This window comes from Charadrius vociferus, unplaced genomic scaffold, assembly GCF_000708025.1.
Source record: "Charadrius vociferus isolate BGI_N301 unplaced genomic scaffold, ASM70802v2 scaffold404, whole genome shotgun sequence".
Classification (NCBI taxonomy): Eukaryota; Metazoa; Chordata; class Aves; order Charadriiformes; family Charadriidae; genus Charadrius; species Charadrius vociferus.
The window spans coordinates 1,450,891-1,462,988 of NW_009648443.1; the positions used below are offsets into that span (position 1 = coordinate 1,450,891).

The 12,098-nt window shown below is 38.4% G+C and overlaps 1 protein-coding gene across 1 annotated transcript in view; it reads right to left on the reverse strand.

Annotated features, from left to right (window-relative positions):
• Window positions 1–2,460: 2,460 nt before the first annotated feature.
• BAZ2B (bromodomain adjacent to zinc finger domain, 2B) overlaps window positions 2,461–12,098 on the reverse strand; it is an 84,584-nt gene continuing 74,946 nt past the window's right edge. Inside the window, exons 29-34 of the mRNA XM_009885467.1 lie at window positions 11,443–11,648; window positions 10,816–10,951; window positions 8,992–9,138; window positions 6,171–6,430; window positions 5,247–5,390; window positions 2,461–3,939 (exon numbers count right to left, since the gene is read on the reverse strand). Coding sequence (XP_009883769.1) covers window positions 3,786–3,939; window positions 5,247–5,390; window positions 6,171–6,430; window positions 8,992–9,138; window positions 10,816–10,951; window positions 11,443–11,648 — 1,047 coding nt within the window. The 3' untranslated portion in view covers window positions 2,461–3,785. The remainder of the gene's footprint in view (window positions 3,940–5,246; window positions 5,391–6,170; window positions 6,431–8,991; window positions 9,139–10,815; window positions 10,952–11,442; window positions 11,649–12,098) is intronic.

Below are 12,098 nucleotides of genomic sequence, written 5' to 3' on the forward strand. Positions count from 1 at the left end.
CGCGTTATGGGAGTCGCACTCTGCCCGAGACGTCCCCCTCACGCGCCGCGTCTGACCCCGTCCGATGTCTGCTGGCTTACGGCCGGGTCACGCGCTCACCCGCGGTCCCACCCGCTGGCTGATGGCGGCGCGGGAATTGCTCTGAATCCCCCTGACGGCTGTCTCGTCCGCGCGGCACCGAGTTAGCAATCCATAAGCGCAAACATTGCTAAATGAAACACCTCACGGCCCCGAAAGAACTTTGCGTTGCGTGTTAGAGACCGCCTTCCTGCAGAGGGCAGAGAGCTGACTGAGCGCGCGTCAGCCGTGTGCCCTCTGAAAACCACGCCAATACACTTAAAGACTGTTCCACAATATTTTACGGATGGGAAACTTGAAATCACTTTCTAAATAAGACATCGTGAATCAGTAACATGCCCAGAAATTTAGCTACTGTCAGTCCTAATAATGATGGTTAGTTTGGACAACACAAGCAACAGAAATTTGTGTAGTAAAAGGTAACACATTCGTTTTCCTATATGCACATACCAGCTATAAACATTTCTGGTTAACTTGTAAGTTTTAAGCTCGAGGTAGTTCACAAAATCAAATAGCATAGTTGTGGTGTTCCTGATTTCAGCCTTTAGCCCTCCGTCTGCAGGCAGGTTTTGGTAAATCCAAGACCTCTAGGAATGATACCAGTTTAATAAACAAAGCCCCCGTTCAGCATAATACATAAAACGAGTGTGCCTCAGATGTCTGTGCCCATTCACAGTTAACGGAGCACCTCTACCCTAATTATTATTAGGGATCTACAGAAATCATACAAAAAGATTAAAGAAAAAGCTTTAGGCCTCTGTTTAAAGATACAGATTTTGTCCAAGACAACTGCAACTTCTGATTTTCAGCTGCTTTTATATCATCCAACTTTTTTTCCAAGATGCCAAGAGGCAAAATAGAACCCACACACACAACCAGAACGCTATTCATGGAGCACCATCAACAGTACTTTAAAGAGTTTGAAAGCTTTGAAAGATGAAATTCTCTAAGACTAGCACTCTGTTCAGAAAGGAAGAGAGCACACACTGGAGAACTTTCCCTCTATGGAAACAGACAGAAACAACAGGAGAGACAGTGAAGAAGAAAAGCACATTTTTCTAGTGGTTAAATCCCCGCTCTTTTCTATGGAGATATATAATGGCAATTATATATAATTATATATAATGATTCAAGCTTGGCATTCAAATATAGTAATTCCTGTAAATTTAATTTTACTGGAATAGTAACAAAGACACTGGCTGCTAGTGAGCCAAGCAACGCATTGGTGGTGTCCAGTTAAGGGAGGCGATGCTTGTCCCACCCTCACCGCTACAGCAGCGGTTACTGCCTTAGCTCTCCCTGCTGTGCAGCCGAGTTGGGATGCAAGCTGAAAAAATGCAACTACGCATGTCGTGTACCTGATAACGTTGTTCTGACTTTTCAGAAAACTAATCCTAGATCTAGCATGGCAGATAAAGCACCAACCAGTACAGAATCTGAGGAAAAAAAAAACCAACCACCACAATTGTTTTGCATCAAAGAAACAGTTTTCCCAAAAATGTAAGCATACTTATAACACTCTTAAAAGCCTACCGTCACATGTTCAGAACACCGATTAATCTTCACATCTCTGGAACACGCCAGCAAACCTTTTTATTGAAGTCTTCAGAAAGGCGATGAAAAGGAAAGGCGTGAAGCAGTCAGTGCTGGAGCTAACATTAGAATGCAAGACTGCCTTACACCCAAATGTGAACGTTTTATTCTACGTAACACCAATTATTCTAACAGGACTTTAGAAGAGAAAAGTATTATTGAACAAGATGTTCTGGGGAGGGCAACAAAACCAAAAATGTTATTAAAAAACAGGCACTGACTGTTCCTTCTCAGCAGAGACCAGAAGTGTAACGGCAAGGGAGTCGAACGAGGCTCTAAGACTCAAACACAGCAGGCCTCGTTTGAGAGCAAAAACCAACACCCACCCATCCCCCCCCAAAACCCCAAAATGTTACTTGGTGAGGGAGCTACAGATACTGGGGTTCCCCAATATTAATTTGTAATTCCTCTGTTTTCTTCAGTCAGAGTGAGGATGATGACTCGTGCCCTTCTACAGACCAAAACAAGGGCAAGACCTCAGGTGGACAGGAGTTTCGAGAACCGTTCCAGGTGGTGTGCATCTACATTGTCATGTGCGTTCACAGAGGACTGGCAGAAACAGCCCAATGGCCGCACCTGAAGGCCTTTGCTCAAGAGACTGATCTCATTCAAACAGGCGGCTGAACTGCACCCTGACTGCTTGGCACCTGCTGGGAATCACCATTAAAAGGCCAGGAGAATTAGATGCATCACAGTAAGAACTGACTGTTAAATGCAAGACTCCCAAGGTATTATTAAAAAAATTCCTGTACAGACAGGATCCGATGTATTAAAATCGCCAAGAAAATCTGGTTTGCAAAACAGTCTTTTATTGTATCCGTGCCACACATACTAGTGAAAAATAACACTCCTAAAAAAGGAAAAGAAAAAGAATGCTACCTTTCCACAACATTTCTTTTAAATAAAACTTCAAGTACTCTTACATTAGTACAAAAAAAATTCTGATCTATCTGCCCCAACAGGCCACCACAACACACAGTAGATAAAACACAGTGGTTACAAATGTCTTTTTTTTCGTTGCTGTCATTTCTGTGGCAAGGCAAATGGAGGGAAATGTTTCTATGAAAAAATACTGTGTGCGTAGGAAATCGTCACAATTTTATTCCACATGGATACAAATGATTATAGTTGAATTTGAGGCCGTGGTGGCTTGAAATTATATAACAAAATAGAAAAATGGAAAACTAATATCCCCTACACCCTGTTTTAAAGGCAGGCACTACCAAGATTAAGGAGACTCCACAGTGTTGGTAGAGGATAATTACTGTACAAGCCATATAGCTATAATTACCTTAAGACTAAAATAAAATGCTACCGTCCTCCTAAGGCATAAACAATAATGTCTGCAAACAATATGTACACATCATACATATTTAAAACAAGACTTAATATAAACAATAATGAACAGTATATACATGTCTCAATTTTTCTTCACGGTCTTGAAATACAATTTAACTACACAAGTGATGCAGCAACATATATATAAATGTACTTGTAACTCTACAGTAAAGTTTAATTTTTAGTGCTTTTACAGCACATCAGTGTAAACAGTTTTACTTGGCTTTGTTTTATATTTTAAAACATTCCTTGTTGTATTTTCAAGATTTAAAGCAATTTTCTAATTCTTCCTTTTCACAGAAAACGAAGATTCTGAATGCTGTATAATCATAAATAATTCATAAAATTAAATACATTCACTAAAAAATAAACTACAAAGTAAAAAAATGAAAAATAGATATTTATTGAAAGGGAAAAGAGAACCATTTCCCCGAGTAGAGCTCTGGTGGTTGAATATTCAGTGCGTTTTGATATATTTTAAATTGCTATTGCACTATAACACCCCTTTCTTTGAAATTCTTTGGGTGTGCTTCCCTGTTCTACCTAAATTAGTTTGTTAAAACACACAAACCAATAACCAAGGGGCCATGGTTGCCGTAGGAGTGAAGCCTTTAGAACTAGTATCACAACTCTGTGATATTTTAAAGGAAAAAAACAGTCATTAGTTATGCACGTGCCTTGCACTTTCATGTAAATACAGTTCACATTGCTGGTCTTATCAGTCCTCATTTAATGAAAGAAAAAAAAGCGAAAAAGAAAGAAGAGTTCTGGTAACTTCAGCTCACTTTGAAAATCTCTGTCCATTTTTTTTCAAAGTACTTCCTCATGTTGTGGCCAGCCCTGCCTATGTCAGAGTCATCTTCATTAAAGGTTTCACAGTTGTCAAAAACAAGCCTGACATCTAGCGAAAATGCTTCAAGATTAGGGTACCTGAAAGAAGAAAAAGGTGAATGGTTTTTGGAACATGGGGAATCAAAGGGGAAAAACACTTCAACTACACGTAAAGAACTACTTAACGTCAGTGAATTTACAACAAACCACAGAATATTCAATGAATGCTTTACATGTTAATTATACTTTTAATTTTTAATTCTGATATAAATATTAACCAGAAAATTAACATCAGTGGAAGGAAATAGTCTCGCATTTTTGTATTTGTTATTTTCCTCAAAAAACTCTGTAAGGTAGAATTTCGAGCCTATACTGGAAAACAAACTTTTTTTAAATTAACGCTGCCTTCCCTTCAATAGCTTTCTCATTAAAATGCTATGGCGTTTTCCATTTATTCATCTATTCTTGGGCTCAAGTCCTTGCAAAGTAAGGGCTGAGTACACAGCTGCATTTACCTAAAAGGGGAGCAATCAGATGCAAAAAGCGGCTGCCCAGATCAATCCTGTAACATTGTCTTTGTTATTCTTTTTATTATCCTGAACATATATGGCCCAAACAGTGTTCCAATATTCATAGGAATTATTAAAAAAAAACCCAAACAGTAAAAGATACCAGTCCACTGATACCAACGAGCATGTGTGGAGCATTTAAATCTCAGATTCAAGGGAAAAAAAGCCTGAAGAGGTTAAAAAGCCACTTGTGTTCTGTTGGGAATCTTGCTTTGTGTGCAGCTGACAGAGGCTGAAGAGGGTGAATTTTTACGGATGACAAAATCTCCTTTGGTGGCAGGGAGTCACTAGAGCACAGGGATGCAACAAGGAGGGAAGGCGAACAGAGGCATATAGTGTCTTTTTCTTTTATAAGAAGCTGTGCAGTCTAACTCTAGGACTATAATATGATTAACCACCGTTACTGGAACGTTGCCCAGCTTCCCACAACACGGGTACCAATTCACTCCACAGCAACAGCATTATTTACAGGGACCCCATTAGCTAAAAGTCCACACAAGGTGGTTCCTGCTTACACGTAACGACACTACGGTGTCTCAATGGGAAAAGATGAGGAAAAAAAGTTTCTCCCGTTGATTGGTTTTGTGCACTTGACCTGGCAGTTTTACTGGTTTTCAGCCAGTTCCACAGGTTCTCCCACCTGACAGGCTATTTCACTTAGACACAGCAAAGACAAAGGTACACAGTCAAGAATTTTTACTTTTGACTGTAAAAGTAATCACAGAGGTGCCAGAGCAGGCAGATCAAAATAGTTTAACCGATTTTAAAAAGCGTACTGTATTTTAATGTTTAAATATTTTTAAAATGTAAAGTAAAATTTACAATAGGTTTACTTACTGTCCACTACTTAGCTTGTCTCTAATGGTGGAAAAGTCCATAGGCTTTTTAATAACTTTCTTATAACCGGGAACAAGTTTCAAGTTTACAGGAAGTAAGAAAGGCCAGGCATCTTCATGAGTTTCCAATTCTGAGAGAATCATGCTGAATAAAACAAGGTTTTAAATCAATATTTTTCAGCTGTTCATGTATTCACAGAGGTTTTTCACTATTCCATAAATTCATCGCGTACTGCCAACCTATTCACTTCACAAAAGGAAAGCGCTTCATTCTGTGCCCGCTGCAAGGCTGAGAACAATGTCGATAAAGACAGACGTCTCAACTGGGTATTTAAGCTAGCATCAAGTTCCTTCCAGGACACCTACGTAAGACGAATTGTAGTGATCAACACTCCAAAAGAAAACAACAGCACTGCAACTCCAGTACGCCCCAGCTCCACGTGAACCGTCTGCACACCCGCAGAAGAGGTGCTGACGCTGCCTCTCCAAAGCTGCGAGGAGGCCGAGCTGTGCTACTGCCAACTGACCAGCAACACTACGAACGAAGATGAATTCCTGCTACCGCCTCCTCCCCTGCAACCTGCACCTTCTGCGCAGAGTGGATAACCATCTCTGCTACATTCGAGCGAGCCGTCAGGGCCACTGCTGTCGGGGTGCGTTCTTCCCATTCTCGGAAGGGCACGGAGGAGCAGATCTCACGGACCACATTCCGACATCAGGCACTTCCCTCTTGGGCTTCGTTACAAATACAGCAGTTGCTCCCAGCATGCACACATTAAATCCTTTATATACACACTCAAATTATCAAAACCTGTATGGGATACCTGACCAAGAACTGGGTTCTTGTTTCCCAGAATACAGGTAAAACGAATCAGGCACGACTTGTTCAACAACACTTAGCCAAGTTTAGATTTTGTCACTTTACCTGCATATAGCCAGGTCCTTGGAGTCATCTCTTTTAGGTTTCTTAATAGCAGTGAAATTTTCTTGCTTTAATTGGCTTACAGAAACGTTTTCATCCATTTTTCTTTTTTTAGGGTCTGTTTTTCCTCTTTTTAAGGAGGTGCTTGTAGTGGCAGAGTCTTCATCCTCTGTATCTCCTGCCAGTTTCCTGCTTCTCTTTTGTTCATTACTTTTTTTCCCTTTGATTTGAAGTTTTTTTATTTTTAGAGTTTGACCGCTTGCCTACAATAGAGAGAACTGAAATAAGCAATAACCAAGAAATTACAGAAACCTCTGTTATTATTGAGAGACAGTAATGCAAATCAGACAAACAGAAGCACCAAAGCAATGGAAATATTTAATATTGGAGATTATTCACTTTTTGCTCTTCTCTCAAGGCAAGTAAGGCTGTAGAAATTCCTGCTGCTAGTGATTTAGGTCATCAGTGATTTACCTTCAGATGGGTAAAATTACCTCCTAACAAACCAGGCTGGCATGTCTAAAACTTAAGAAGTTTTAGAAAAATATTGTCTATTCCTAAAAGACTGATAGAACCACAGCTGGAATAGCATATTCATTTTCAAACAACCATATTATCTGCAAGATACAGAAAACTGGAAAAGAATTTTTAAAAAGGCAGGGACGGGATCAACTGATTGAAAGATTAAAAACTAGAAATGAAAGATATAGCTAGCTTGGCTAAAAGACAGCTATGGGAGAACATAAAAGGCGTATGAAAATACAAGAATGCTACAAACAAAGCGCGAAGAAAGGAACATAATTTAATACAGAACTATTTATAGCAATAAGATGAAACTAAGGGGTACATTTAAGATGAAAAAATAAGTTACTATGGGTATCTACAGCGTCCTAACACAGCACAGTATTTCAAGTCATCATTCTGATCATTAGAAGAGAAACTTTACGGAACACCAAGTCAGGCACATGGTGCCATTGAAAAGAGTCACCGACAGTTGAAGAATGAAAAGATAGAAAACAATTTTCATGAAGAAGGAGAGCCAAAAGTACTAAACTCTGCCTGTGCTAATTAAGACTACTTTAGATAAGTTTGACCAATTTTTAAACTGTAACGTTTATATTTTATATTTTCCTATCAAAATGCTATTTGGTTTTAAAGTTGCCTAAACCTGTATTTTTGTAATACTTTTTCAGAGTTAAGAATATGCAGATTTTGCTACCTCTTAGAAACCATTACTACACAATTGCTTTATTTCATGAATGTCAAAAATAACTTTCTTAAGCATTTGGCACTGATTGTAACTACCATGGTGAAGAAAGTAGTCAGTTTGTACAAATCAGATGACGACTGAATACATGAACGTGCAAAAATGTATGTTGTGTATAGCATTCCTTTTGCTTAACACAGAACACAAGAAAGTGTTTGAGAAATAATTGTACCTTCTTAATGCTACTCTGTTCTTGGTCCAAGGACAGAAAAACAGTCAAGTGTGTCAGTTCACACGGCTACTGAAGAGGAATGTCAATTTTCAGCCATGTGGTTAAAAACACAATGTAAGGCAATGAGAACAGACCAACTGCCATCACCCAAGGCCTGACTTTGAGACGTGTTCTGTGAATATTAATTCTAAGCAGGTGGGAATGGCAGATGTTGATGTTTTTGACAAGAAAAAAAAATTAAACGTGAGTTAAATTAGGATGGCATAGTTTATACCTAGGCTTCAACAAAACTGATTCAATGCTCTGCAGAATTTTGAATCAATATTCAACATGTTTTAAAGTTCTGCTGGAATTTCATCTTAAACTTCTGGCACCTTTAAATCTCCAGCTTTCAGCCAAATTTGGGACAGGATAAAAAAAAAAAAAACCCACACCTGAAGAAAAAAACGTTTATTGGGGGAGATATCAAGAGAAGCGATGGGATAAGTTATAGCATGACGGGGTAATTTCTATCATTAGTTGTAACATAACCATGATAATGACAGAAGAAGTCACATCATGGGTTAACCCCTTATAAACTACTACACAATCAATTTTTGGCAGTATCCTGCTTTTATTCTGTTGCATATAATGGTTTAAAAACAATTTGTCTTCCTTATTAGTTTGAGAAAGATGGACAGAAAAAAGGATCACATTGACAACACCCAAACTGAGAATTTACTGTAAAGCTACTTCTTCAGTTGCAGTATTCACAGGTGGTGAAAACATAACTAACAAGCTGAGCAAAAAAATGCATTTAATTTTGGGACTAAATAGTGATGGGAAAATCTTGGACTTTTAAGCAATACTAACTACTAATTCAGTCATTTGAATAGAACTATCCTGAAGTCCTATCTAGACTGTTTTTCTTGGGAGAGGGAAAAAACCCAAAACCTCACACAGGAAACATACATAGCCTCTCTCTCAAATGTACTGCATATCAAAAAGTAACACTAAAGTATGCTGTAAAAAGTGACAAAAAATATTTACTATTTTTTCCAATTTCTCCTTTCAAACAGAATCTAGACATTGGTCTGTCAACACTTAAGAATGATGCTTGGAAGACAAATACCGAACAAGTTCTACAAGAAATAAAACACTATAGTACTGAATCAGCAAGAAAATTATGTACCTATTTACACTAAAAAAAAATAAATACAGTTTAAAACAAATAAAACCGTAGCTTTTACTGCCACTAAAATCCAAGTTAAATAAAACTACTAATCTCATTATTTAATGGCAGCCCAACATAAAACATACAGCCCTCTATTTTCATTGAAAAAAGCACTGGTAACCATCCACAGAACGGTCACGGTAAGTCATGTCACCTTCGGGGTCAGAGTTACCTTTGCTATGCAGGCAGGACAAAACCAGTCACCGTCCGGTATGGTAGTGATCTTGGGTCTGTGGCAGTAGGTGTGACAGCCTTTATCACAACCATCACAAAGGAGCAGCAGTTCCTCATTATCTCCCTTGCGACAAATCTGGCAGTACTGTAATACATGAAAAATTGCTTTAATTCGTTTTTTTTTTTAATTTGAAACTCAGGAATGGTACCTAGATTACCCTTCCCCTCCAAACACAGAAATTCACTCTCAAAATTATTTTCATTTTCTTTTAGCACAACCAGAGTCTACTAATGATCACATTTGTAAAAGAATATATGCAGTATGTGAGGAACTAATCTGAAACATTAAAAGATTCATTATAAACATATAAACATTGAAAAATTCATTATAACAGAGGTGTCCTACAGCACACAAAACTATGAATACTTTTTATATTTCACTAATGTCCATGAGAAGTAAGGTATCTTATACCCATCAAAATCACTTGGCCCACACATACCATCTCAGGAATCTTCTCTTCATTTATGCCCATACTGCATATATAAGTTGCTATGTCATAAAAATCATTTATATTTTATGACAGTATTTTCAAATAATCATCAGTGAGGACCCTATCCAAAGGCCACCATGAACAAATTCAGCAAGGCAAAACAAGTGATCCTAGCACTTCCAAAAATTCACACTAACTTAAAAGTATCTATCTAATGTATTGTCAATTTTCTGACATACGTTGCGTGATTTTGATACTCTTCTATATCATATCTGGACTTCTTTTTCAGGACCTTAAAGATCTCCACGTTTCAACCAAATACTAAGTTTACTGTGTAATTAAATGCACAGAATTTTTCAAACAAATTGAGAACGATACATTTTTTTCTGGATAATGAATTAATACAGCTTGAAACATTCACATGCCTTTTCAGGTGCTCCTACTAAGTTCAGAAACTTTTTGCTCTAAAGATACAGCTTCAAACTTCTAGCTATATAAATGCAAAGGTACAGCCTTACACTATAGTTTTTGTTTAAATCGTCCTTTAATTGTCCATATGTAATTAGAATCTGTATAGGACTGACAGAAATACAAAAAATTAGGGAAAAGACCACTAACGGAAGACTAATCTTTGCCACCCGCTACATAGCATTGGCCATACTTAACCACATCATAATCACTACTGCTGTACTAATAGGTTCATCTTCAGATATCTGAGGTTCAGAAGTCCATGCAAATTCTGACACATGCATTCTGCGCGCCTTCTTTCTACGTGCAGTTACACAGCTCTACTTGTCCAGCGTACAAGGAAACAAGAGGTATTTTAGCCTGTTTGCTCACACACTTGCCCAGTCTGTACGGTCAGTTCCGAGAAGTGTGCGCGCAAAGAAGCCACACATTTGGAGCACCTCAACTTTCTGAAAAATGAAGTCCTTAATTGGGACATGTGACGTTAAACCTCCATAAAGCTTATGTCATGGGTGAGATCAGAAATATTCCATCAGACAGAGTATCATCCATCAGATGGAGCCAGAAATTACTCTTTTTTACCTAAATGTTAACAACAAAGAGTAATTACCGTCTTAAACAAAGCAACCAGTTACAGGGGCTTTTTACCTTTAGAAAGTTCAGGTTGCTGAATTTGGCAAGCAGGGGACAAGGCCTGTATTTATCTGTGCATAATGTAGAGTTTAACTGTATTAAGTTTTGCATGCAGTAATAAGAAATGCATTATTAACCGTGGTATCTTAAAATGTCTGAAGTGGGAAAATAGGATATGACAAAAATAGTTTAGTAACAGTATCTTTTAAAAAAAAATTAAAACCACTTACAACTTTCATAATAGATTTTTCCCATGCTATTGATTTCTGTAACTGCTGAATGCACAGAGCTACCTGTGCAGCACTGCGCGCTTCTGACAATGCCCTTCTCCACACCTTTAGCCCTGGTGCAATATCCTCTTCAGTTCTGCGTTGAAATACAGAGAAATTAAGCAGGTCACATCCGCCTTTGCTTATGTTTAAACGTGGAACAATCATCATCACATTGAAAGCCAAGCAATGACAAAACGTACACAGCCAATAAGTATAAGGTTTAAGCAACTAAATTTCATGTAGTGCACAGACTGTGGCTACGTGCCTCAAAGCTTAGTCACAACCAGTTAAATGTAAGATAACTTTGCAAGATTATCAACAAACGTAACAAAAAATACCTTTACAAAGCACCATGCAGAATAACATGACCCGTATGGATCACAGACATACAAGAAAGTACATAGATCACAGGCAATAAGAAAATAGGCTCCAATTAGCAAAGAAGCACAATAATTTTTCAAGTTAATCTCAATAACCTACCCGTCACCATCACCACTAACGGATGGTGCAGGAGCAGGGACAGTAACTGTGCCCACATTATCCAGTTTGATCTGAATGGTGGTACTTAAGGGGCTCTTCAGATACCTTCGCTCTATGTTCCGCTCCAAGTCAGCAAGCCTGGTTACAGCTATATCTAGAGGGTTGTCACTCCTCCGCTCTAGAGAGCTGGTATTGCCTTCTCCGCCTCCAGCACAATCTCCATCGTGCTTCTTGTGCAATCTAGTAATTGATTTATGTTCACGATATACCAAGTCGTCTCTCTCTGATGCAGGTTCAGGACACAGCCAACCCTATGTTAATAGAAAGGTTTGTGCATTTATTGGTTGCTGTTAACTTAGCGTGTAAACAGAGGAACTGTTCTATGGAATCAAACTAAGTAACGGAAGCGCCGTTTCCAGTAGATCTTGGTTACTTGTAATCCATCTGTAGAGACAGTGTCCAAAATATCCAGAGAACTAAAATAATTAATCAAAAAATACAAGCATTACCGGACTTTCTGAAGGGACCTTTCTGCAACAGTCTGCATTCTTATCTCCTTTTGAAATATCCTGTTCTATTGGCCGAAACATCAGAATAGGCCTCTCTGTCCAAGAGACTCAGGAGACAGTATCAATCACTCACACAGAAATAATGTCCACCCCTATAACAAACTAGATCCCAAATACTACATCTGCACGATAACCAAACACAGGCAGTGTGATATCCTTGCACCCACCTTGGAAAAATTCCCAATTGCAATG